At 50.5% G+C, this 23,511-nt stretch overlaps 4 protein-coding genes across 8 annotated transcripts in view; 2 read left to right on the forward strand and 2 right to left on the reverse strand.

Annotated features, from left to right (window-relative positions):
- Nucleotides 1-10,677, reverse strand: part of EFTUD2 (elongation factor Tu GTP binding domain containing 2) — a 44,261-nt gene extending 33,584 nt beyond the window's left edge. Inside the window, exons 1-2 of the mRNA XM_073889172.1 lie at nucleotides 10,520-10,677; nucleotides 7,369-7,477 (exon numbers count right to left, since the gene is read on the reverse strand). Of these exons, the coding sequence (XP_073745273.1) occupies nucleotides 7,369-7,473 (105 nt within the window). The 5' untranslated portion in view covers nucleotides 7,474-7,477; nucleotides 10,520-10,677. The remainder of the gene's footprint in view (nucleotides 1-7,368; nucleotides 7,478-10,519) is intronic.
- A 19-nt stretch (nucleotides 10,678-10,696) lies between these two features.
- Nucleotides 10,697-14,338, forward strand: DNAAF19 (dynein axonemal assembly factor 19). 3 transcript variants are annotated; one of them, XM_073889173.1, is made up of 4 exons: nucleotides 10,697-10,784; nucleotides 12,083-12,234; nucleotides 12,661-12,793; nucleotides 13,499-14,338. In XM_073889173.1, exons 1-4 carry the CDS (start codon nucleotides 10,776-10,778, stop codon nucleotides 13,949-13,951), a joined length of 747 nt encoding a protein of 248 aa, XP_073745274.1. In that variant the 5' UTR covers nucleotides 10,697-10,775; the 3' UTR covers nucleotides 13,952-14,338. The 3 variants fall into 3 exon arrangements, with proteins under 3 accessions (XP_073745274.1, XP_025717516.1, XP_025717517.1); XM_025861731.2 differs by lacking the exon at nucleotides 10,697-10,784 and adding an exon at nucleotides 10,837-10,980; XM_025861732.2 differs by lacking the exon at nucleotides 10,697-10,784 and adding an exon at nucleotides 10,845-10,949.
- Nucleotides 14,339-14,467: 129 nt separating this feature from the next.
- On the forward strand, nucleotides 14,468-16,614 carry FAM187A (family with sequence similarity 187 member A). Its single transcript, XM_025861736.2, has one exon. The coding sequence runs from the start codon at nucleotides 15,018-15,020 to the stop codon at nucleotides 16,254-16,256; it is 1,239 nt and encodes a 412-aa protein (XP_025717521.1). The 5' UTR covers nucleotides 14,468-15,017; the 3' UTR covers nucleotides 16,257-16,614.
- A 344-nt stretch (nucleotides 16,615-16,958) lies between these two features.
- Nucleotides 16,959-23,511, reverse strand: part of GFAP (glial fibrillary acidic protein) — a 9,590-nt gene continuing 3,037 nt past the window's right edge. Inside the window, exons 5-10 of one of the 3 annotated variants that reach the window (XM_025861834.2) lie at nucleotides 22,051-22,176; nucleotides 21,636-21,856; nucleotides 21,032-21,075; nucleotides 20,549-20,668; nucleotides 19,177-19,262; nucleotides 16,959-18,535 (exon numbers count right to left, since the gene is read on the reverse strand). In XM_025861834.2, coding sequence (XP_025717619.2) covers nucleotides 18,494-18,535; nucleotides 19,177-19,262; nucleotides 20,549-20,668; nucleotides 21,032-21,075; nucleotides 21,636-21,856; nucleotides 22,051-22,176 — 639 coding nt within the window. In that variant the 3' untranslated portion in view covers nucleotides 16,959-18,493. Of the gene's footprint in view, nucleotides 18,536-19,176; nucleotides 19,263-20,543; nucleotides 20,669-21,031; nucleotides 21,076-21,635; nucleotides 21,857-22,050; nucleotides 22,177-23,511 lie in introns of those variants that run through there. The other 2 variants (XM_025861835.2, XM_073889151.1) reach the window with 2 other exon arrangements.

A 23,511-nucleotide genomic window follows, 5' to 3' on the forward strand; every position in this document is an offset into this window, starting at 1 on the left:
CACACAGAGTGAGAGAGGGAACACAAGCAGGGGGAGAGGGAGAAGCAGGCTTTCTGCAAAGCAAAGAGCCCAACGCAGGGCTCAATCCCAGGACCCTGGGATCACGACCTGAGCTAAAGGCAGACAGTGAACGACTGAGCCACCCAGGTGCCCCCATGCAAGCCCTTTTCTGAACACTGTGCTAAAGCTCCTTACACTTTCGGAATCCCATTTGATGGGAGTTCTTTGAGTGCTATTCGTCTGTGTGTCCTCAGTGCACATCACAGAGCCTGGCACACAGGAGATTCTGTGGGAAGAATGAATTCTTTCTACATATTCCTGCCCCTGCGGAATACTTGCAGCAACATGGCACTCGCTCACAAGATGGCTCATTTCCCTGCTGGAAAGCAGAGCTAGAAAGTTAGTCTTTGTAAAGGACTTTAAAAACACCTCCTTATAAGTTAGCCATGGTCATAAGCAACACTGAATGAAGCTATGCCCTCTTCTGCTAAAGAGTCCTTTGAAGAGGGGCACCTGGGTGGCTCTGGTTAAGTGTCCGCCTTCAGCTCGGGTCATGATCCCAGCGTCCCAGGATCGAGCTCCACATCGGACTTCCTGCTCAGCCAGGAGTCTGCTTCTCTCTCTGCCCCTTGCCCAGCTCATGCTCTCTCTCTCTCAAATAAATAAATAAAATCTTAAAAAAAAAAAAAAGAGTCCTTTGAATAATTAGAAGTGGCTACTACAACACCTTTTATGTTCCAAAACATCCTGGTTTCTTCACTTATTCAACAAATACCTTATTTATTTATTTGTTTGTTTGTTTATTTATTTAAGATTTTATTTATTTATGTGACAGAGACCCAGTGAGAGAGGGAACACAGGCAGGGGGAGTGGGAGAGGGAGAAGCAGTCTTCCCGCGGAGCGGGGAGCCCAATGCGGGGCTCGATCCCAGCACCCTGGGATCATGACCTGAGCCGAAGGCAGACGCTTAACGACTGAGCTAAGATCAAGAGTTGGACACTTAAACCGACTGAGCTACCCAGGCACCCCAAATACCTTTAAAAAAAAAAAAAGATTTATTTATTTGAGAGTGAGTGAGGATAAGCGAGCAGGGGGAGGGGCAAAGGGAGGAGGAGAGATAGTCTGAAGCAGACTCCGTGTGAAGCCTGACAAGGGGCTCAATCTCACAACGCTGAGATCACTTGTGAGATCATGACCTGAGCCAAAACCCAAGAGTCAGAGCTTAACCGACTGTGACACGCAGGCGCCCCTCAACAAATACTTCCTGGGCACTTACTGTGTACCAGACGCTGCTCTAGTATTGATAATATAGCAATGGAAAAAAAAAAGAGGTGATGACATTTGAGTAAAACTCTGAAGGAAGAGAGAAGCTCTACAAATGGCTGAGGAAGAGCATTCTAGTTGACTGGAACAACAAATGCGAAGGACCTGGGCCAAGAGGATTAGCAAGGAAGCCAGGATGAGGAGAACAGCATAGAAGTTTGAGAGTCCTTTGTGAACAGAATGCATCTGCAGTCAAATGCTCTACCACTGAGCTATACCCCCAACAGAATGCATCTGATAGAGTGGATGAGATCACCAGGGAGTGAGTGTACTAAGGGAAGAGGTATGAGGAACAGAGCCTTGGGGTCTGTTGACACTTAGAGGTCAGGGAGATGAGGAGGCCCCAGCAGCAAAGATGGAGAAGGAACGGGCCAGTGAGGAGAAGGAAAACCAGGGGGTTCCATGGAAGCCAATGGAAGAGGAGATTTTAAGGAGGGAGTGATCAGCCAGGTCGGTCAGAGGCTGCAGACCCGTCAAGTAAGCGGAGGACGGGGCCTTGGGCTGAGGTCAGCGGTGCTGTGGAACGGGAGAGGCAGAGGACAGAAACGGGCTTGAGAGAAAATGGGTCTGAGAGGATGCGGAGACAGCAAGTATCAAAAACTGTTCTGAGGCATGCTGCAGTGGGAAGCAGAGTAATGGGATGAATTCAGAGAAATACCAGCTTGTCTGTATGCTGACGGGGATGATCTAGCAGAGGGAAAACTGACACAGGAGCGGGGGGATGGGGGCGGACTGCTGGGGTGCTGGTCTCGTGCAGGTGAGAAGGGGGGACCTAGTTTCTAGTAGATAACAACACGAACAAACCATCCCTAAGAACGGGAGGGAAGGCATATGGCACCGACGCAGGGAGGCAGGTAGAGGTACTGGTGGGAGCCCGTTTTCCTTCACACAAATCCCAGCATGTCAAATGCTTTCTTAAAAAGAACAAAAAACCCTCCAGTGGTGTGCTGACTGGCTACCTCCTACCATCCTTACGCTCTTCTTCAATTAACGCAGTCTAACATTACATCAGCTCTTTGGGTAGCCGTATATATCCTTCTCACGTGCCCCAAAACAGCTATCAAGCCAGTTTCCTCCTGCCCCATACTGCTGAATGCATTTTGCATCTAACTGTAGGATTTTATGTAATAATTTCCAAGTACCTGTAATTATTTCTAGCTGGTTGTGTTGGTAACTCAAACTTGAGAAGTCTAAAATAAAACTATGCAAGCATCTTTTTCTCATTTCGATTCATCTGTTAATAACCAGTGTTCTGCTAATCATCCCACCCACCCCAATTTCTCCCCCTCTAACTCCACACCTGTGCACCCTCACTGTGATGTGCTCCTGGCCTCCTGACTCTCCCTTCACTAAAGGAAGGGTCCCAGCATCTTGCTTTGATCGTTTTACCCCTTCCTCCCGGTTCTCCACTCGACGCCTTAGGGTCTGGTCCCTCCTCTGTGCTTCACCCCTACAGCCGTCCTCCAGGGACTGTGCTTTGGCAATTGGGAGGAGGAATCAGTTCCTCTTAAAATGCTACCTCTGGGCCCCTGCTCACTGCACTCCTTTCGAGAATGTCCTTCCTTCTCTCCTGTCTCCATTATCAAAATCCTACACATCTCTTTACTATTATATACTTCAATAAAAAATGTTTTTAGGGGCACCTGGGTGGCTCAGTCAGTTGGGCAACTGCCTTCGGCTCAGGTCATGATCTCAGGGTCCTGGGATCGGGCCCTGCATCGGGCTCTCTACGTGGCGGTGAGTCTGCTTCTCCCTCTCCCTCTGTGACCTCTCTTGCTTTTGCTCTCTCTCAAATAAATAAAATCTTTTTTTTAAATTTTTTATTGTTTTGTTAATCACCACACATTACATCATTAGTTTTTGATGTAGCGTTCATGATTCATTGTTTGTGCATAACCCCCAGTGCTCCACGCAGAATGTGCCCTCTTTAATACCGATCACCAGGCTAACCCATCCCCCCACCCCCCTCCCCTCTAGAACCCTCAGTTTGTTTTTCAGAGTCCATCGTCTCTCATGGTTCGTCTCCCCCTCCGATTTACTCCCCTTCATTCTTCCCCTCCTGCTATCTTTTTTTTTCTTAACATATATTGCATTATCAAATAAATAAAATCTTTTTCTGTGCTGGGTGCCTGGCTGGCTCAGTCAGTTAAGTGTCTGTCTTCGGCTCGGGTTGTAATCCCAGGGTCCTGGGATTGAGTCCCACATTGGGCTCCCTGCTTGGCAGGGAGCCTGCTTCTCCCTCTCCCCGCTGCTCAGGCTCTCTCCCTATCTTTCTCTCTCAAATAAATAAAATCTTAAAAAAAGGTAAAAATAAAAAAATCTGTGCATGCAAATCTTCCGTGTGGACTGGGAGGCTACAGGAACTCTCATTCTGCTGGGAGGCGTTATGGACTAGTGCTGGTAAGTGGAGGAGCAATCTGACTGCACTTAGTAAAAACCCCTTAACTAAGTATAAACACATTCAGTATGTACATGATCCTGTGATCAGCAACTCTGCTTTTGGGAATATAACTCAAAGACATCTTCACATGGTGCGGGAGGGACATATCTGCGATTATCCACCACAACGTTATTTGTATGAGGGGAGGCTGGTGGCAGGTCACCCTGGTGCCCATTGATAAGAAAGTAATGCACACCAGGGATTACTGAGCAGCAGTCAGAAGCCAGACCAGACACACAGCACCAGAGATGGATCCTAAACCACAACACTTACCACAATGCTGGGTGGCAAAAGTGAGAAGCAGAATGATGCAGACAAGCCACTACTATTTACAGTATTTACATTAATAATGCAACCATTCACATTTTGTAGCCCATACAAAAATTCACATGCACATGCTACAATTACTACAGTAATAGCATGAGAAAGAGATACAAAGGAATTAGTAAGTTAATTAAACAAGAGCAGAGCCCTGCACAAGCAACAATACCGAGGAGCATGAACCAGAGTGGGATGAACTCAACACTCGGTACTGAGGTGAAAATGTTCACACAGGGCCTAAGTGGTCCTGCTTTAAAGGACTTCTAACAGCTTTAGTGAAATAGAATTCACACTTCACATAGTTCACCCATTTTCAATGCACAATTCAGTGGTTTTTAGTATATTCAGAGCTGTGCAACCACCACCACAAATGATGTCAGATTGTCACCCCAAAAAGAAACCCTGTACCCTTTGGCCATCACTCCCCAATTCCATGCCCCAAAATGAAGGCAACCATTAATCACTCCACTTCCTATCCCTATAGATGCCTAGTCAGTCTTTGGCTCCACTATGTCACTTCCTCAGATACCCTTCTCGGTCATCCCAGCCAGAAATGATCCCCCCTTATTAATTATTACTATATTACTAAGTTGAAATGATCTGAATGGGGCACCTGACTGGTTGAGTTGGTGGAGCACACAACTCTTGACTCAGGATTGTGAGTTTGAGTCCCACGTTGGGTGTGGAGATTACTTAAAAATAAAATCTTAAAAAAAAAATAAAAATAAGATGATAAAATAATCTAAATGGCACTTGCCCTTCCCTGCTTCATACTATATTTTTTTGTACTTCATCTCCCCTGGTGAACAGTAGGTTCCTGGAGGGCAGGGATAGTGCCTTGGCTCTCTCTGTATCATGATTCCTTGGAAATAGTAAGTGATTACAAATATAAGTGAGGGGCGCCTGGGTGGCTCAGTTGGTTAAGCGACTGCCTTCGGCTCAGGTCATGATCCTGGAGTCCTGGGATCGAGTCCCACGTCAGGCTCCCTGCTCGGCAGGGAGTCTGCTTCTCCCTCTGACCCTCCCCCCCATGCTCTCTCTCTCAAATAAATAAATAAAATATTTAAAAAATATATAAGTGATTACAAATAGTTAATGAATGAATTTCTTTATTTACTTAGCCTGGAATTCAAGTATGTTGAGATCACTCTGAATTTAGAATCCCTTATCCAGTGTGTTGGCTTATGTCATGTGTGAATTTTATAAACTTCCCTTCTCTATCTTCACCTACGCCATTGATAAAAAGTTTGAAAAGAGGGGCACCTGGGTGGCTCAGTTGTTAAGCATCTGCCTTTGGCTCAGGTCATGATCCCAGGGTCCTGGGATCAAGCCCCGCATCGGGCTCCCTGCTCAGTGGGGAAACCTGCTTCTCCCTCTCCCACTCCCCCTGCTGTGTTCCTTCTCTCGCTTTGTCTCTCTCAAATAAATAACATCTTAAAAACAAAACAAAACAAAAGGTTGAAAAGAATGGGACCAAGCATGATGCCTGGGGCATGTCACCTCTGGTGGTGATCCACTAATCAACACTCTTTGGGTCTCACTGTTCTATCAGCTGTGACCTCTCCTACCGTGATTATGACCCAACCCCTATTCTTTCCACAGGAACATCATGAGTTACAATGATTACCTTAGGAAAAGTGAAATGGAATAAGGACCAAGAAGACTTTCTATCTATTTGATCTGCATAAGAATATATTCACAAATTGCTTATAAAATGAAAACTATCTCTTTAAAATATTTTTAAAAAGAAAAACCTGGTTTATAAAAAAAATTAAAAACTTCAAATGCCTTGCTCAAATCAAGATACATAATACCTACAGCATAGCCCTGACCTATATTTCAATCTAGTAATCATATCGAGAAAATCATTTTTATAAAACTCACATGAGCTTCCTGAGTTTCACAATCATTTGTTTTAAAATTCCTTCCATTATTTTTACCGTGGATGTACATCACACATACTAGCTGGTAGTTTCTGAAACATAGTGCCATTATCTTCATCTTTGAAAAGTAGAAAAGTTGCCTGATTCACTTGCTAGCACCACAGCCATTCCCCAGTTCATTAAAGATGGCCACAATGGCTCTCTCGGCTTCCCTCTGCCAGGTCTCCCCTACCACACCGACCCAGGAAATAATTCATCTGAACCCAAAGACTTGAACACACCTAAAACTGCAAGATGCTCTCTTTTCACCTCACCTAGAAGGCTTCAATTTTCTTCTTCCAGTGTTTATTCTGTTTTTTCCAATTTGAAGCACATTTTCCCTAATGGAGCAGATAGACTGTTCTGCTTTCCCGCCGTCCTGTTAATATCACACCTCCATCAATAAGCAGTGGGCCCATCCACCTCTTGTTCATCTTGTTCTGGACATTGCTAACACATGAAAGCCACCGTTGATGTCTCCTGCAAGCCTCAGACCACTCTGGACCCATCCTCCATAGCTCTCCTGAAGGGAGTCATAAGAATCTGTACCTCCCCCCTCCTTTTTTTTTTTTTTTATTAGAGAGAGAGTGTGAGCATAAGTGGGGGCGGGGAGCGCAGAGGGAGAAACAGACTCCCCGCTGAGCAGGGAGCCCAACATGGGGCTCCATCCCAGGACCCTGGGACCATGACCTGAGCCAAAGGTAAATGTTTAGGTGACTGAGCCACCCAGGTGCCCCTGTATCTTCCCTTTCTATTGCTTTTATTCACCTTGCAAAACCTAAGCTTATGAGGAAGTTGCAGTGCAGCTGCACTTGGAAAAACTGACCACCTTTTCTAAGTTCCTATTACTCATAACCGTCAAAAAGAACTTCAGGTAGGGGCGCCTGGGTGGCTCAGTTGTTAAGCGTCTGCCTTCGGCTCAGGTCATGATCCTGGGGTCCTGGGATCGAGCCCCGCATCGGGCTCCCTGCTCGGTGGGAAGCCTGCTTCTCCCTCTCCCACTCCCCCTGCTTGTGTTCCCTCTCTCGCTGTGTCTCTGTCAAATAAATAAATAAAAATCTTAAAAAGAAAAAAAAAGAACTTCAGGTAAATGGAAGGAGAGCTACTACCAGATAAACCAGAGCTCGTATTATAAAACCACCCCACCCATGAAACTACTTTATATCCCCTTTTGGAACTTCAGTAGCTAAGCTTTCTTAGGGGCAGCATAAGACCCCAACAAGTCATATATTTAAAAGGTGCAATGTGAGAGATATACACAGAATATTATGGGAGCACAGAGGATTCACTGCCCCCCCCATTTTTTTAAAGAGAGAGATGCATATGTAATATATTTGTTTTACAGTAATATATTTGTTTTACCTCATCAAGATCTTTGGTCTCTCTGCCCAATTCATCATCATCTTCATCAGAATCAAGCTCTGGTCCAATATAATTCCCAAACTCATCATACAAGTCAGTATCCATGATGCTAAAATTCAAGGAAAAGAGGTGTTAGAGTCTAGCGAGGTAACCAAGGCCTCCACAACACGGCCCCACATTTCTAACCTTATGGTTGACCATATCCCCTTCAACACATCTCCTCTTAGGACTGTTGACTGCTCCTCCTCACTGTTTACATTCTCTTCTCCCACTCTTATTATACTAAAAAAATTGTAACTTAAAACACCAGAGAGTTGCAAAGTAGCACAAATATTTTTCTTTTTCCTAAATTACTCGAGGATAAGTTGCTGACACAGTGCTTCATCACCTCCTAATACTTGAATGCAGGAGCTGGCAAACTACGGCCTGGGGCTAACCTGGCCTGCTGCCTGTTCTCATACAGCCCCCAAGCTAGAAATGTCTTTTACATTTTTTTTTGTCTTTTACATTTTTAAATAGTTGAAAAATATCAAAAGAATATTTCATGATATGTGCAAATTATATAAAATTCAAATTTCAGTGTCTATAAAAACAGCTTTATTGGAACACAGCCAGGCTCATTCATTTATAATGTCTGTGGCTGCTTTCACACTGTAACAAACTTGAGTAGTTCTGAGACCATATGACCCACAAAGCCTAAAATATTTACTATCTGGCCCCTGATAGCAAGTTTGCCAACCCCTGCTTTAGTGTGTGTGATTCCTACAAACAAGGACATTTTCCCACATGACCACAGTATGACAATCAAAATCAGAAAATTAATAGTGACACATTACTACCACCTAATCCACAGACCTCCATTATTAAAACAAACTGTACTTTTTTTTTTTTTTTTTTTTAAGTAGGCTCTGTGCGCTCAGCGTGGAGCTCAATGCCAGGCTTGAACTCATGACCCTGAGATCAAGACCTGAGCTGAGATCAAGAGTTGGATACTTAACCGACAGAGCCACCCAGGCGCCCCTAGAACAAACTATCCTAATAATGTCCTGCGCAGCAAAGGATCCAATCCAGAGTCACATGTTTGCATTTAACGGTCACGTGTTTAGTCTCCTGCACTCAAGAACGGCTCCTCAGTCTCTCCTTGACTTTTACGACCTGATGCTTTTGAAGATTACAGGCGATTAATTTTTGTATAATGTCCCTTAATTTGGGTATATCTGGTGTTTCCTCATGACTGGAGTCAGGTTTTGCATTTTTAGCAGGAATCTCTCAGAAGCAATGCGGTGTTCTTTTCAGTGCATCTCCTATCAGGTGGTACAAGATTTTAATCTGTCCCATTAGTGGTGACGTTCATTTAATTACTTGATTATGGTGGTGTCTGCCAGGCTTTTCCAATGTAAAGTTCTTGTTTTCTCTTTGTAATTAATAAGTATTCCATGGTTTTCTCCACTTCAATTACTGAAATTCTATTCAAAGTAACAATTCAAATGGCACCTCCTTCAAGCTTTTCTAGATCCTCAATTTCTCACTCCCCTATACTCCTATAGCCTTTTGTACCTTAATCAGCATTTAACTCTGCCTTGAATGGCAGTTAACTACTAATTACCCTCCCCAACAACCCTACAGTTTATAAGTAATAAACAACAAACCAGAGGTGGTGTAAGGGTTAGGGCTCTGGGGTTGAAAGGCCTACATCTGAATCCTAACTTTGTCACTTACTAACTAGGTACTTTCAGGTTAGTTACTTCACTTCTCCAAATCTGTATCCTCAACTGGAAAATGGAGTAATCCCCATTGTGTGAAGTTATGAGATTTACACAAAACAGTCTCTGTAAACAATTTATCAAAGTCCCTGGCTCGATAAATGTCAGCAAGCATTATTTTTTGGCTCTTCTTGAATACAGGAACCCTGTGTTCCTTGTGCCTTCCTGCCAATGCCCAACATAGCAGGAACGCAATGTTAACAGAATGGAATATTTTATTTTGAGATAGTGGTATTCATCTCAAGTAAAGGACTCCAGGGACTTGTAATTAAATGTAAATTACAATGGAAACTTTCATATGCATATTCTTTTTATTTCCCAAGAGTTAACACATCTGTGCTCATTTCACTCCCCCAAGATCCATGAAGTGCCTGCACACATTTTTATAAAAGGCTGCTCGCGGAACAAATCAAGCTCATTTCTGCTCCAGGGCCTTTATACTTGAAATTCTCTTCCGAAATGCTCTTCCCTTGGATATTTATACCTTGTTCCTTCATTTCACTCAGGTCCCTACTAAAAGGTCACCTCTGTTGGGGCGCCTGGGTGGCTAAGTCGTTAAGCGTCTGCCTTGGGCTCAGGTCATGATCTCAGGGTCCCAGCATCAAGCCCCGCATCAGGCTCCCTGCTTGGCGGGAGGCCTGCTTCTCCCTCTCCCACTCCCCCTGCTTGTGTTCCCTCTCTTGCTGTCTCTGTCAAATACATAAAATATTTAAAAATAAAACAAAATAAAATGTCACCTCTGAGAATGTCACTCTAAAACAGTCCTCCCTACACACACTCTCCAATCCCCACTTTCACTGTTTTATTATTACTTTATTGGTAGTAGTACTAGTCTCTCGCTCACATGTATCTATTCACGTCACTTTCACTATCATCTCCCCATCTACGGTGTTAAGACTTTTTTTTCCCCCACGTAGAACTGTGGTGGCACAAAACAAGACCTCGATAACTATTTGTTGAATGATGAGTAAATAACTCCTACAAGGCACAGAGAAGGTGGAAGACTTGCCCACAGTTGCACAAAACTACTGGCCAAACCTCATTGTAGCTTCCCGCTATAACGCAGGCTCCCAAACGAATACAGAATAATGACGGAGTAAGCTTAGTAGAGAAGGGATGAAGAAGGCACAGATGGAAGAGGGAGTAAGACAACGACCCTCGCCCAGGGAAGGAATTTTACGGATGGTCGACACTGAGGGAATCCCGGAATCGAGCTATGTGCTGTGGGGGAAGGGGCCATCTTTCGTTCCCTTTCCCGCTCCACCCTTCAGTTTACCCATCTGTAAAGTGAAAGGGGGCAGAAAACCTACAACGTCTCTTCCAGATTTGACATTATTTAATGTCCCATCCCAGCAACTTTCTCCTGCCGTTGACCCGCGCCAGCTCACCTGTCGCCCGCTCAGCCTAAGGCTCCCAGTCCGCCGCCCGAGACCGCGCTTCCGCCCCACGCCGCCGCACCGCTGCGCCCGCCGTCCGGAAGGACCCCGCCGACGCTGCCGTCGTGTTTCTGCCCCGAGGACAGCCCTCTGCCTGAGGACCGGCTAGGAGGAATGCCGGCCGCGGACCCAGGAAGCAGCCACGTGGAGTCGAGAGCCCCCAAACCAAGGCGTGGGTTGCTCCAAAGAGACTAAGGCCGGAGGAGGCATGAATCTGGTCAGGCGCCTCGGAGCCACCCTGAAAGGGGGGGGCCCTTTCTGGACGATCACGTGGTCAGGCTGTTGGAGCAGTTGCTGAGCAACCACCGCTCCTCTACGCTGAGCTGTGCGGTTCCGGAGTATCTGAGTATTCCCAAAGAAAGCAAGGAAGCCTAGGCCTGAGGTCCTGGGGTGAAGGGCTGGGGAGCGGAAGGGTTAGTTGTCCTCTCTCTTCAATGACTGGGGAGGGCATAGAACTGGACAGGAGCCGAGACACCTGAGTTAAGTTCCTGGCCTGCCCCGCCCCTTTCTCGGTGTTCAGTTTACCCACGCTGGGGTGGAGGGAAAGGGCTGTGGGGTTGGTCGCACACCTCCTGCTTCCCTGCCCTAGGGCTGTTGATGATGACACCACCACAAAATCTAGGTCAACGCACCACAAGTCTGAGGTTCAGAGAGGTCTCACAGCAAGTAAATGCCAGAGCCACTACTAGAACCCATATAGATGAGTTCCCTGTTGAACGGATCAATCAGCCTCACATACGCAGAGGCTGCAGAAGTACAGTGGCAGAGCTAAAGAGGTTGCTCGAGTACCTACAGACCTGTGCTCCAGCCCTGGTCTGCACGGAGGGATTTGGGAACAGAGATCCCTGAACCCCTTCCTCTGCCACTTCTGCTTGATTTCCTACTCAGTCATTGCATCTGGTTTGGGTGAAAAGTATCATTCCCCATTGAAAACACTGAATGATGGGTGAAATTTTATTCCTGGACTCAGAAGTATAGTTAACAATAGCTCTGCGTTTGTGGGAGGTCCTCTGTCACTCGCTATAGAGTGAACCCATATGAAAGAGTGAAGGGACTGGATTCTGAGATCCAAATGTCTCCTCAGCAGAAGCACCAGAATTAAAATACTTTTAGAGGTAGAGAACAAAATTAAGACAGGGCTCCATGGTGATGGGTATTAAAGAGGGCACATTCTGCATGGAGCGCGGGGTGTTATATGCAAACAATGAATCATGGAACACTACATCAAAAACTAATGATGTAATGTATGGTGATTAACATAACATAAAAAAAAAAAGACAGGGCTCCAAACTGAAAGTCAGACTCTGTGTTCTATTTTCAGTGACAAGTCTTAAGTCCTCACTGTGCAACTCAGCTCCCCTCTATAGAGAACTAGATTGTTGTAACACCCTGCAAGATAAGTAGAAAGATATCCAGAGTGCTTTGGGGTCGTTCTGTAGGCTGGCAAAGAAGGCAGACACATCCTCCTCCCTGATATTGATCCTCCAGTGACGTCCATTTCCTTTGCCTTCCTAGAAACAGACCATGGAAAGGAAAGACATCATTGACTTCAAGGCTTTGGAGAAAGAGCTGCAGGCTGCACTCAGTGCTGATGAGAAATACAAACGGGAGAATGCTGCCAAGTTACGGGCCGTGGAGCAGAAGGTGGCCTCCTACGAGGAGTTCAGGTTGGCTTAATGCAATTTCTTTCTTTTTTTTCAGCTTAATGCAATTTTTCTCAGACCCTCCTGTTATGGTGGACTGTAGCGGATAAGAGCATGTGCTTTGAAGTCAGGCAATTCTGGGCTCAGTCCTGGCCCTACCTTCTGCTACCTGTGTGATCTTATGCAAGTTATTTAACCTCTCGGAACCTCTAGTCCTCATCTGTAAAAGAGAGTGACTATTGTTACGATTAAAGAAATTGTTCCATGTAAGATTTTGAGCACAGTGTCTGGTACATGGGAAGTGCTCAAAAGCTGTCAGCCATTGTTGCTGTTATTATTATTGTCATATCGACTTGCTGGTAGGTTTCGCCTCGATCATGCAAAGTGCAGCCACCTCACATCTGCAGAGAGCGTGAAGTCTATCCTCCGATCCCTGTCCTTTGCCTGCAGGAGTATTGTCCTTGCATCACATCTGAAGCCACTGGAGCGGGAGGCCAGGACAGGAGGGAGGAGGGCTGTGGCCTGGAACTGTCACACTACTCAGACGGGGACCTCTCAGGACGAGACCACTGAAATCTCCCAGGTAGGTGAGGCCCAGCCTCTTCAGCCCCGTCGGAGTCTCTGCCCTAAACCTCCAACCCTGTCTTCTTACGACACATACTTCTTCCTTCTTTCTCATGTTAAATTGACAAGAGGCAGGTTTCTGCCTCCAATCCCAGAGAGAAAAGCAACCAGCAGACGGCGAGAGTGAGTTAAGCTGGGCAGAACCAGTCAGGAAGGTGGGCTAGACAGGTCTTCTTCACTCAGTCCGTTGGCTTGCACTCCCAGATCAGACTTGAGCTGCTCTGCCCCCAGGTTATATGGCATATAGTGTAATGATATGGCACTGTAATGATATAGTGTAATGTGGCAGCATTGGGAGAGAGACCCAGCCTGTCAGATTTCTAACACTCACCTTGAATTCCTTTCTCTCTTCCTGAGGTTTCCAGTCATCCCCTGACTTACTCTCATAGAGCAGTGCACATATGTGCACATTCATCAGTGGGAAAATCCTAGTGCAACTGAGATTCTCAAATCATGGCCTGGGTTCCTTGGGGCCCTCCCTCCCTGTCCCATTCCCAGTTCCCTGATCTGAAAACCAGGCCCACAGGGACCACAGCCTACCTAGTGCTCCGAAAGCAACACTAGAGCTAAGATGAAAACCCACAGGCTCCCATCACTGTCACTCTCTTCCTGCCGCAGAGCAGCTGGAAGAGCTCGGGACTTTCTTTCCTTCCTTGTGATCCAGGAGAAAACACTTTTCCAGCCTGAGACCTCTGCAGAGTTCTACCGTGATTGGCGGCGGCACTTGCGGAGCGGGCCAGAGCGCTACCAGGCCCTGCTGCGGCTCGGAGGTCCAAAGCTGGGTCACCTCTTCCGGACGGACGTGGGGTTTGGACTTCTAGGGGAGCTGCTGGTGGCACTGGCGGATCATGTGAGGCCAGCCGACCGGTTGGTGGTGCTAGGGATCCTGCACAGCCTGGCCAGCACCGGGCGCTTCACCCTGAACCTGAGCCTGCTGAGCCGTGCGGAGAGAGAGAGCTGCAGAGGCCTGTTTCAGAAGCTGCAGGCCACGAGTGCTCCCAGACCCACAAAGGAGGGGCTGAGCCAGAAGGAGCGGGGTCTGGAGGAGCAGCCTGGTGGGATCCAGGAGGAGGAGAGGCTCCTGCAAGAGCTGCTAGGGCTGTACAAGGTGGATTGATGGGACCATTTACCTTCAGAGGCCCCCCCCCCGTGGCCACTGGAGGCATTTTTTGCTTGTTGTCCTGGGGGCTCTGCAGGACTGTCATGAGAAGCCCACACCTAATTCCCTTCTCAACCTAGAGTTGGCAGAACGTATGCAAGAATCGAATCTTCCCCACTTCTCCAGCCACCTAGGTTGCTCAATATTCTGAACTGTGTAGATCAACAGAATGGTCAAGGGCCCAAGAACTTGAGTTTTGCTTCCCACCCTTAGAGTCTGCCAAGCCTCTAGCCCGTGGCCCTGAGAGACGAGTGTGTACCCAACCAAATGCTGGCTATTACCAGTTAAAGCCTCTACTCAAAAATAAATAAATAAATAAATAAATAAATAAATAAATAAATAAATAAATAAATAAATAAGAAAGAAAAATCATCAGTCTTCCATGTTAAACAAATACTGATCTCCACAGCTCTTAACAAGAATACCCCAAATCAATGAATGCATATTTAATTGACAAATAATCAAATGCTACCTCATTGAGGTGTAGTATTTTCCTCAGGGGCTGAATTCCTGGGCAGTTTGTGTCTGGGAAAGCCCCAAGCCATCAGCTTGGGTCTGGCCAGCCTCCCAGGCTTCAGATGGCCAGATGTGCAGGCAGGTGGGTCTTCTTCAACTCCCGGATTAACCAAAGGGAAGACCTTTCCACCAAGCAGGCAGGCAGGACCTGAAGCAGGAAGGCAGAGATTTTCCTGTTCTAGCACCTGTGCCCTTGCTTCTCATTCCGGTTTCCCCTGACCCATTCTTGGGTGAGTGCCAGTGTTCTAGAAAGGAGAGAGAGGGCCAGGTTCTAGAATGGTCTTTCCCTCAAGATCACGTCTGGAGCATGAGAAGGGCATCTTGTACATCAGGTGGGAATAAATTGCCTTGCCTTTGGCCGTGTCCTCTGCAGATTCTTGCTTCTCTTCTGGCTGCTCAGTCCTTTCTCCTATAGATACCTGCTCTTGGCAGTGATCTCTAGAAGCCCCGTGAAGCCTTGAGTGCCTTGGTTTTGCCCCGCCCCCTCTGACCATTGCCTCTTGCAGGCATGAACCTGGCCCACACCACTGTGCTCCTGTGGGTGTGGGGGAGTCTCCAGGCCTTCGAAATTGTGGAGAAGGAGAACATTTTTCAGAGGACCCCCTGCCCAGCCTTTCTGATGTTTGACAATGCAGCCTACCTGGCAGACATGAGCTTCGAACTTCCCTGCCACTGCAAGCCCGAGGAGGTGTCTGCCGTGGTCTGGTACTATCAGAAGCACCTGGGTAGCAGCCACACCAAAGTGCTGACGGACTTCGATGGGCGGGTGCTGACAGAGGAGTCCCAGGTGCGCGCGGGCAGCGACATGCTGGTTCGCTTCAGCATCCGCATGTTCAGCCTGTTGGTTTTCCGGGCCCAGCCCGAGGACTCGGGCTTGTATTTTTGTGGCACCCGCAAGGGGGACTACTTTTATGCCTACGATGTGGACATCCAGAGCGGCGAGGGAATGGTGGCCACCTTCAAGGACCAGGGCCAGGAGCCCTTTGCCGACGAGCACCACGGGAGCCTCCACATCTTTACCACCTTCTGGGAGTGGACCCCTTGCGACCGCTGCGGGGTCCGAGGAGAGCAGTGGCGCATCGGCCTGTGCTACCTGCAGAGCCCGGGTCTCTCCCCCCGCTACCGCAAGACGCTGCCCGAGGTGGTGTCCTGCGGCTCGCAGGCCGTGCCCAGGAAGATTCGGGCCCAGGCCAGGGAGCACACCCCCGAACTACTGGTCCAGAGCTGCGTGGTGCCGTGTGAGAAGAAGGTTCACGAGGGTGTGATGGCCATCCTCAGCTATGTGTCCAAGGTGGGCAGCCGGCCCTGGTTGCCTCAGGTGCCCATCCAGTTCCACCAGCAGAGGCTCGGCCACGGACTCATTATCTCCTGTCCCGGGGCCCGGCCAGAGCACGCCGTGGCCTGGGACAAGGACCGCCAGTACTTGTACCGCACGCAGTACCTGAGGGGCGTCAACAGGTCCATGAGGGTGTTCATCGACCACGGCAACCACCTCCACATCCGCTTCACCCAGCTGAGTGACCGGGGCATCTACTATTGCTGGCGGCAGGGGGTGCGTGTTGCCGGCTTGCGGCTGGGTGTCATGTCTTGGGGCCGCTACCGGGCCTCGTTCTCGGACCCTGAGACTCGCTCGGCCGTGGAGCTCACCCTGGTGGGCTACCTGTTCATCACGGCGGTCTTTATCACCATTCACCTCTGCCGGTGCTGCTGTTACTTATTTCACTGTTGCCCCAAATTCTCCCCCTAGCCGCCCGCCTCCCCCCCCCCCCCGCTCGGAAGACCAGTTGCACTCAGATGTGTTTGTTAGATGACACCGGATGCCTCTGGGTGGGCATCCCGGGCTGGGCTGTGTGGCAAGTGGGGAGGGGGGTGTGTGTGGACAGACCTGTTACTTATAACCTGCTCCTGGCGGGTGGAGCAGCCTGAGGCGGGCAGGAGATGGGGGACTGGGGCCAGTACCGAAGCAGCCAGAGTGCGCATCTTCCAACCTCACGCTCAGAGAAGGAAGAAGTGAACCTAATATTCATCAAATGACCTTTTTGATGTTGGAACAGTGTTTGAGGTGCTTTCTTTTCTTGCCTTGGGGGATTGCCAAGTGGGCGCTGGTTGAAATGGGGGGCAGCTGGGAGAGGAAGGGGGAGCAGGGGAGCCTAGTATATGTCCTCGTCTCTGGAATGGCCGGTTTGGGAATAAAGGTAAAGACTAGAACAGGGGAAATGGGAGGGGGAAGTGAGGTCAAGGTCAGGGCTTTCCCCAGGGCTGGGGACTGGGTGAGAAGAAGGGCCGGGGGGCACGGGGGCTGCCATGTGGAGCAGGGTTGGAGTTGGAGTTTGCTGGGGGGCTTGGGGTCCCAAGATGATCAGCGAGAAGAAGCAAGTTGAGTCTTGTCACAGGCCGTTTCCTGCCCTCTCCCCCAGCCCCAGCCTCTCCTGAACAGATCAGAGTCCACTCTGGGAAAGGCCACGGCCATTGTCTTTATTTACCTTAGTGAGTAAAGGCTGCAGTGGTGCTCTGAAGGTTAGCAGCAGTGGGTGGCAGGAGGGAGTGGGGGAAAGGGCACCAGGTCTTGGAAAGAGGGAGGGACTCTCACTTCTCTGGCCTTAGAACGGCGAGGGGGACCCTGGAGTGGGCCCTTTCAGCCTTACTTCTGGGAACAGATAGTCCTGTGCCTGCCCCCCACAGTCTTCCCATGGAAAGCAGAGCACAAACCAGAGCCTTCACTCTGCTCATGCCTCCATTTCCCGAATGATAAACTAGAGTACTACCTACAAAATGAGGGTACACTTTGTATTTGAGTAAGAGGAGAACCACAAGGGCCCTTGGTTAGGGGAAAGCAGCAGGTCACTGTAGGGTGGAGAGTGTCAGATGAATGGGGGTGGCTTCGCCCTGCAGTGTTTGCTGGGGTCTCGAGGCAGCAGCTACAGTAGCTCCGACGCCTGGGTGGAGGGATTATGCAGCAAGGAAGGGGCCTTTAGCATGGGACAAAGTGCGCCCTGCCCCCGGGGACGGCTGCCTCTCTCTCCTGTTTGAGCATCTTCAAGAGGATGAGTCACTTCCTTGATTCCCCATGACCCAGAGGCCAGGTGTACCTGGTTGCCCACAACCCCCAACTCTGATGTCTAGCATCATCCCAACTGCCTCCCCTACCATCTCCACCTGCCTCCCCTCCAGCCTTATGGAGGGTCGACTCCTGGGCTTGACCTCTCTGTATCCAACCTAGGGGCCAGGCAGCTCCCCTCTACTCCTTCCCAGCACCCATTCCCTCTCCACTTACACTATAGATCCCGCAAGTGCTGAGAATCAAGCTCCCACATGCCCATGGCATGCCCACAGCGTGCCCACATGTCAGCTCTGTGGGACTGAGACATTTGAATCGTCACTCAGAAGGCCCCTCTGGGATCTGGGCAGGCCAGGCATTCTGTCTGGGCACCACTCCAAGTGGCAGGATGTCCCCACCCGCTCTCAGACTGCTCAGGGTCAGTCTAGAAGAAGACACCCCTGGCCAGGACTACCTTGCCTGTGGGGGTTCCTGTCTCAGAGTCTTGGTTGTCCGCCAGCAGCCTGACGAAACCCCAAGGCCCACTTCCCAGTTACCCCCAGGGACCCCCAGCTCTGGCAATAGTTGCCATGACAGTGGGGGTTAGGGATGTCGAGGAGGGCAATTTATTGGGTCCTGGCCCTCCCCAACTTTTCTCCTTCCTCCCGGTTCTAACCCAAGCTGCTGGCCATGCCCCTCCAGGCCGCCCCTTTGGGGTAAGTGCCTTGTTAGTTGGGGTTACTGGGTGTAGGGTGGGTGCTGTCTGGCAGGTCTGGTACCCACGGAGCCTAGGGCAGCAAGCTGGTGTAGAGGTGGAGGGACGAGGGGAGCAGCCGGGGTGAGTGGGAACTCGGGTCTGGGGGAGTCCACCATCAGGAGAGGGGCAACAATCCCATCTGCTCAGGCCCCTCACACTGTGGGACAGGGGCCACCTGGAGGGTCCTGCCTCACATCACGTCCTTGTGCTCCTGCTTGGATTCCTTTATGACCTGCAGGGGGCACAGAAGTGCACAGCGCAATAGTTAGGGACTCACACAGATATCAGGCCCACCACTTCAAGGCCATGCAACTTTGGAGAAGTCCCCAGCCTTCCCGGGTCTTTCTTCTCTATGGGAGCAACCAGCACTCCCCCGCAAGAAGCTGCCAGGAAATGAGGTAACACTCGTAAGCATTTAGCGCCGGGCCTGGCACCTGGCGAGCTGATGTGGTAAGATTAGCTAGTAGTGTCGCGGGTGTGACAGGGAGGGCTTATGCCAAATCCCCCCTTCCTATTCCTCCAGCAGGTTCCTTTTATCAAGCCGGAAATTGAAAGTTGGGAGTGAAAGCTACTAACTTTAATTTTCTTTCTCTCTCTCCCCAGGCCTGGTGCTGGGGGCACCTGCGTCTGAGGGTGAGACAGGGAGAAAGTCCAAATCAGGACTCCACCCAGTGGCCTGGGCACCCAGGCTCCCTGGAACTGCCAGCGGAGGGGATAGGGAGTTGAATTACATCCAGGTTCCTTCCCCTCTTCCAGAGCCTCCCTGGGAAGCTCTTCCGAATGATTGAGAACCTTCTATGTGCAGTTTAGGCTTTCTTCCAAAGCCTGGTCTCAATTCTGCCAGGGCCAGAATCTCAGGTCTGCTCTCCTTACCTCTCCGTCCCGCATCTCCACGGTCTTTACCACGATGTTTCTCTTGAGGTGGCCCTCTGACACGGACTTGGTGTCCAGGCTAGTTTCTGCAGGCACGGGGACAGGAGGCCTCCTGTTGGCTCCTGGGCCACTAAACATCATTCCCCACCCCCAGCTTCCCCATGAAACCCACAGTCATAGGGATTGAAAGTCTATCCAACTAGGCAGAGAGGACCTAGGCTCTTTCAAAGGGGCTGGAGCCCCCCAAGTCCCCATGGTGCTAGGTAAGACCTGGCTGCTCCATCCAGTGCTTTGCTCACTTTCCTGGCCTGGCTGCATTTCAGTCCCTCTGCAAGCTCTCGCCTGGTCCCTGGCTTTCTGACACCCCAGCGATGTGCCGAGGAAGGAGCACATGGGCTTTGAAATCAGGCAGGCCAGAGCTCGAGTCTCAGCTCAGCCACAAGGCTGTGGGCAAGTTAATTTACCTCTCCTAGCTTCAGTTTCCTATCTGCAAAATGGGGATGATGGTGTCTACTTCTCTAGGTGGGAGCAAGGAGTCAGTTCACTGAAATAATAGATGTTAAGTGCCTAGCACATATGAGTGCCCAATACACGTGGGTCCCTTTCCTGTTCCCCTGCCCCTCCCTTACTTCTCTCTGCCACTTCTCTGGGCTCTACTGACCCTTTACTGTTTGGCACTTGGCAGTATTACCTCAACCTGCTCTGCCTGGTTAAACTTCTGATGCTGAACTAAGCCCCAGGACATGTATAGCTCATGTTCCTAAATTTCTAGAGCAGAAGAAGGTTTTGTTTCCCCCCCCCTTAGATAAGAAGCATTTGAGGGCCACATCCAAGTCAGAAGTAATTTAGTTCCCCCCCCCAAGAGAGAAATGTAACATGTCACACTCACTAATATTTAAAATTAAGAGCAGGGAGCATAAAACTTTATTCACTACAAGAGCTGCAGTCCAGGGGGAAATAATCCTCTGGGCTGAATCAGCACTGAGCTGAGCCGTGGAGCCTCGGGGACAGACGAATTGAGCAGAGAACCTGGCCACCAGGCACGGCAAGCCCCGAGGGGCCCTCCCAGTGATGGGGAGGAGGTGAGGTGGAGGCTGGCATTCGCCCAGGGGCCCCATAGCCTCTCATCTGAGCACCAGAGGACACATCACTTTGAATACCAACCAGCTCTGCTAGTTTAACCTACATTTATCCTGTGCCAGGTCCTGGGCTGGGCACTGAGGTCGCTGGGAAAATGACACAAGCTTGGCCCTTTAGGGAAACCTGGGAGGAAGGAGCCCAGGAGGGCAGGGAAAACAGGCTTGGTGAGGCTCACTCTCTGCCAAGCTGAGAAAAGCACTGTGTCTGAGAGTCTGAGAGGCAGGCTGCTAACCGAGAGCCGGCGGGGCTCCATTTACAATCTGGTGAGCCTGTATTGGTATAACTTGTATTGTGAGGCTTTTGAGATGTCTTGTGACCTTGTGACTTTCCCCTTCTTTGGTGCGTTTGCCCCCTGTAGTGACAAGCAGTTAAAAAAAAAAACAAAAACATAAAACACTCAGATGGGCTGAGCTTGATCAGGGCTCTGTGGACAGGGCAGAGGTTGAGATCTTCACCCAGTTCTGCTATAGGAGGGGGTGCAAGGTTAGGGAAGGGGGCACAGGGCAGAGCAGGGCAGGAGCAGCCGCAAGCCCCACCTGGAATGCCCTGGGCTGCTGTGTTCTGGCTGGAAGCTCTGCAGTGAATTATGGTCCCCAAGGCGATCCCTGGACCGGACCCCTTTGCCCTGGTCCTCGGCCCCAGGCCAGAGTAGCAGCCCACCTGGGGGAGAGGGCAGGAATCCAGCACCCTGCCCACAAAGCCCTGCTCTACTGACCTCGGATCTGCAGGTTGGAGAAGGTCTGCACGGGAATGGTGATGCTGAAAGACAGCAAAGGCAGAAGAGTGACCGGGCAGCCCAGGGACATCCCCGGGGCCAGGCCCTGGTCCAGGGGGTTATCCTGACAGCCTCAAGGCCCATCTCTTGGCTTTCTCCAGCAGCCAACACGCTCCCTGGGGCTCCAAGAGTCTGCAAGGGGCTTGGGTGTTGTCCGCCAGGGGAGCATCTCTATTTGAAAGCGTGGAGGACTGGAGGAAGGCAGAGGGGAGGAGGAAGTGGTGAAGAAAGTTCCAAGACCAAAGAGACGGGTCAGGGGAAAAGAAGTCCAATCTTCATTGGGAGGGTGGGGAGTGAGCCTCTTAGTTTGGGGGGTGACCTAAGTCCTCGCTCTGCGACCTCATCAACATTGCTTGAATCGAATCCATTCATTTATTCACCAAATGTTTATTGAACACCTACTGGGTGTTGGGCGAGCACTGTGCTGAGCACTGGGATAGGAGAGGGCAGGACACAAGCTGAATATGACAGTCCCTGAAGGGAGCAAGGAGACTCCAGGGAGGGGCAGCAGGGAGGACTCCCCAGGGCCGCGGTGGCAGCTCACCGGTTCTCCTCGCCCTCCAGCAGCTTCCTGTAGGTGGCGATCTCGATGTCCAGGGCCAGCTTGACGTTTAGCAGGTCCTGGTACTCCTGCAGGTGGCGGGCCATCTCGTCTTTGAGGCTCTGCCCCTCCTCCTCCAGCCGAGCCAGCGCCTCCTGGTAACTCGCCGCCTCCCGCGCGTGCCGCTCCTCCTGCTCCCGCATCTGCCTCTCCAGGGACTCGTTCTGTAGGGTGGAGCCGGCAGGTGCCTCGGGGAGGGGTCACACTGCCCGCCCCCCCCGGCCTGTCCCCGGCCTCCAAGTAACTTTTCAGAGCCCCCGCCCGCAGTGCCGGTCCCCGTCCCCGGCTGGCGTGTCCCCCGGGGGCTCCAGCTCGCGCGCACCCGCTTCCGCCCCGCTGCGGCCCCGCCCGCGCTCACCGTGCCGCGCAAGGACTCCAGGTCGCAGGTCAAGGCCTGCAGCTGGCGCCGGTAGTCGTTGGCCTCGTGCTTGGCCTGGCGGAGCAGCTCGGCGTTGCGGGCGGCTGCGTCGTTCAGGTCCGCAAACTAGGGGTGAGAGGGCCCTACGCTCAGGGGTGGCTGGGCCGCACCTCTCTGGAGCCGTGTGGGCTGTTGGGTCTCTGGGAACTCAGGGAGATGGGCAGGACCCCGGGCTTGGTGTCCAGGTCTGCCCAGGACTCTGGCCCTGGGTGGGATTATTCCCAGCGACTGTGACCCCCATTGGGCAGAGGGCACAGAAGGCCCCTGCCACGTCTCCAGCACCTAGCACAGTGCCTGGGCAGGGAATGAAGGACCAAATGGTGTTTGCCACAGAACCCAGAATCTTCTGCACTGGCAGCTCTATACCAGGAGACTGAACCCTGACCTCCAGCACCGTGGCCAGGGGGTTCTGGTGAGCAGTACCCTGGGTTCTAATCGTGCTCTCTCCCCCAGCTTGCAGTGACACTCTCGTGGCTCCATCCGGGCTTGACCTGCTCAGAGCCATGACCAGCCTCTGCCACTCTTGCTCCTCAGCCCGGCCCCTGGGCTGGCATCTCAGGGCCCTTGCCCTGTGCTTTCTTGCACCCCAAATGCCCCTTCCCTCTTCTCTTCATGTTCTTTGGCTGCCAGTCCCACCTAGCCCACAAGCCCCTAGCCCTCCCTTCTACGATACCCTCCCCGTCCCCCACATTACATCTATATAAACCCTGCCCAGCAATGTTCTCTCTAGACAATGTATTTGGGTGCACATCACGTCTCCTTGGTGGGACAGGTCTCTGGATCGTTGGCAGTGCTGGCATGCGGTGGGTGCTCGGTAACCCGGGACACAAACAGCAGAAGCATCAGGAAGTGCAACGGCTGGGATTAGACATCCGGCTCTACCATTTAGGAACTGTGTGAGTTTGGGCAAAACTGGTTAACCTCTCTGGACTTCAGTTCTCTCATCTGTCAAAGAATAGTACTTTCCTCACGGTGAGTAAGATAGATAATGCATGTAAAGCACAGGGCCTGGCACACATCAATGTTGGCTAATAATAACAGTAATAGTAACAATAATAATGATAATAATAGTAATAAGAAGTACTTATCGGAGGGACGCCTGGGTGGCTCAGTTGGTTAAGTGTCTGACTCTTGGTTTCAGCTCAGGTCATGAGCTCAGGGTGGTGAGACTGAGCCCTGCATGGGGCTCCATGCTCAGCATGGAGTCTGCTTGAGATTTTTCCCCCTCCATCTCCCTCCCCCTCGGCTCCTCCCCCTGCTCATGCTCTCTCTCTCTCTCTCTCTCTCTCTCTCTCTAAAATAAATAAATAAAATCTAAGAAAGAAAAGAAAGAAAGAAAGAAAGAGAAAGAAAGAAAGAAAGAAAGAAAGAAAGAAAGAAAGAAAGAAAGAAAGAAAGAAA

Source organism: Callorhinus ursinus, unplaced genomic scaffold, assembly GCF_003265705.2.
Source record: "Callorhinus ursinus isolate GAN/ISIS: 27379988/994484 unplaced genomic scaffold, GSC_fseal_2.0 scaffold102, whole genome shotgun sequence".
NCBI classification, from domain to species: Eukaryota; Metazoa; Chordata; class Mammalia; order Carnivora; family Otariidae; genus Callorhinus; species Callorhinus ursinus.

What these genes read in the sequence shown, in the direction of transcription:
- DNAAF19 (XM_073889173.1), top strand. An exon ending in GCCTCCTACGAGGAGTTCAG is followed by an intron (nt 12,235 to 12,660) that starts GTTGGCTTAATG and finishes CTTTGCCTGCAG; the next exon opens with GAGTATTGTCCTTGCATCAC. An exon ending in AGACCACTGAAATCTCCCAG is followed by an intron (nt 12,794 to 13,498) that starts GTAGGTGAGGCC and finishes CTTGTGATCCAG; the next exon opens with GAGAAAACACTTTTCCAGCC.
- FAM187A (XM_025861736.2), top strand. Translation starts at nt 15,018, where the DNA reads ATGAACCTGGCCCACACCACTGTGCTCCTGTGGGTGTGGGGGAGTCTC.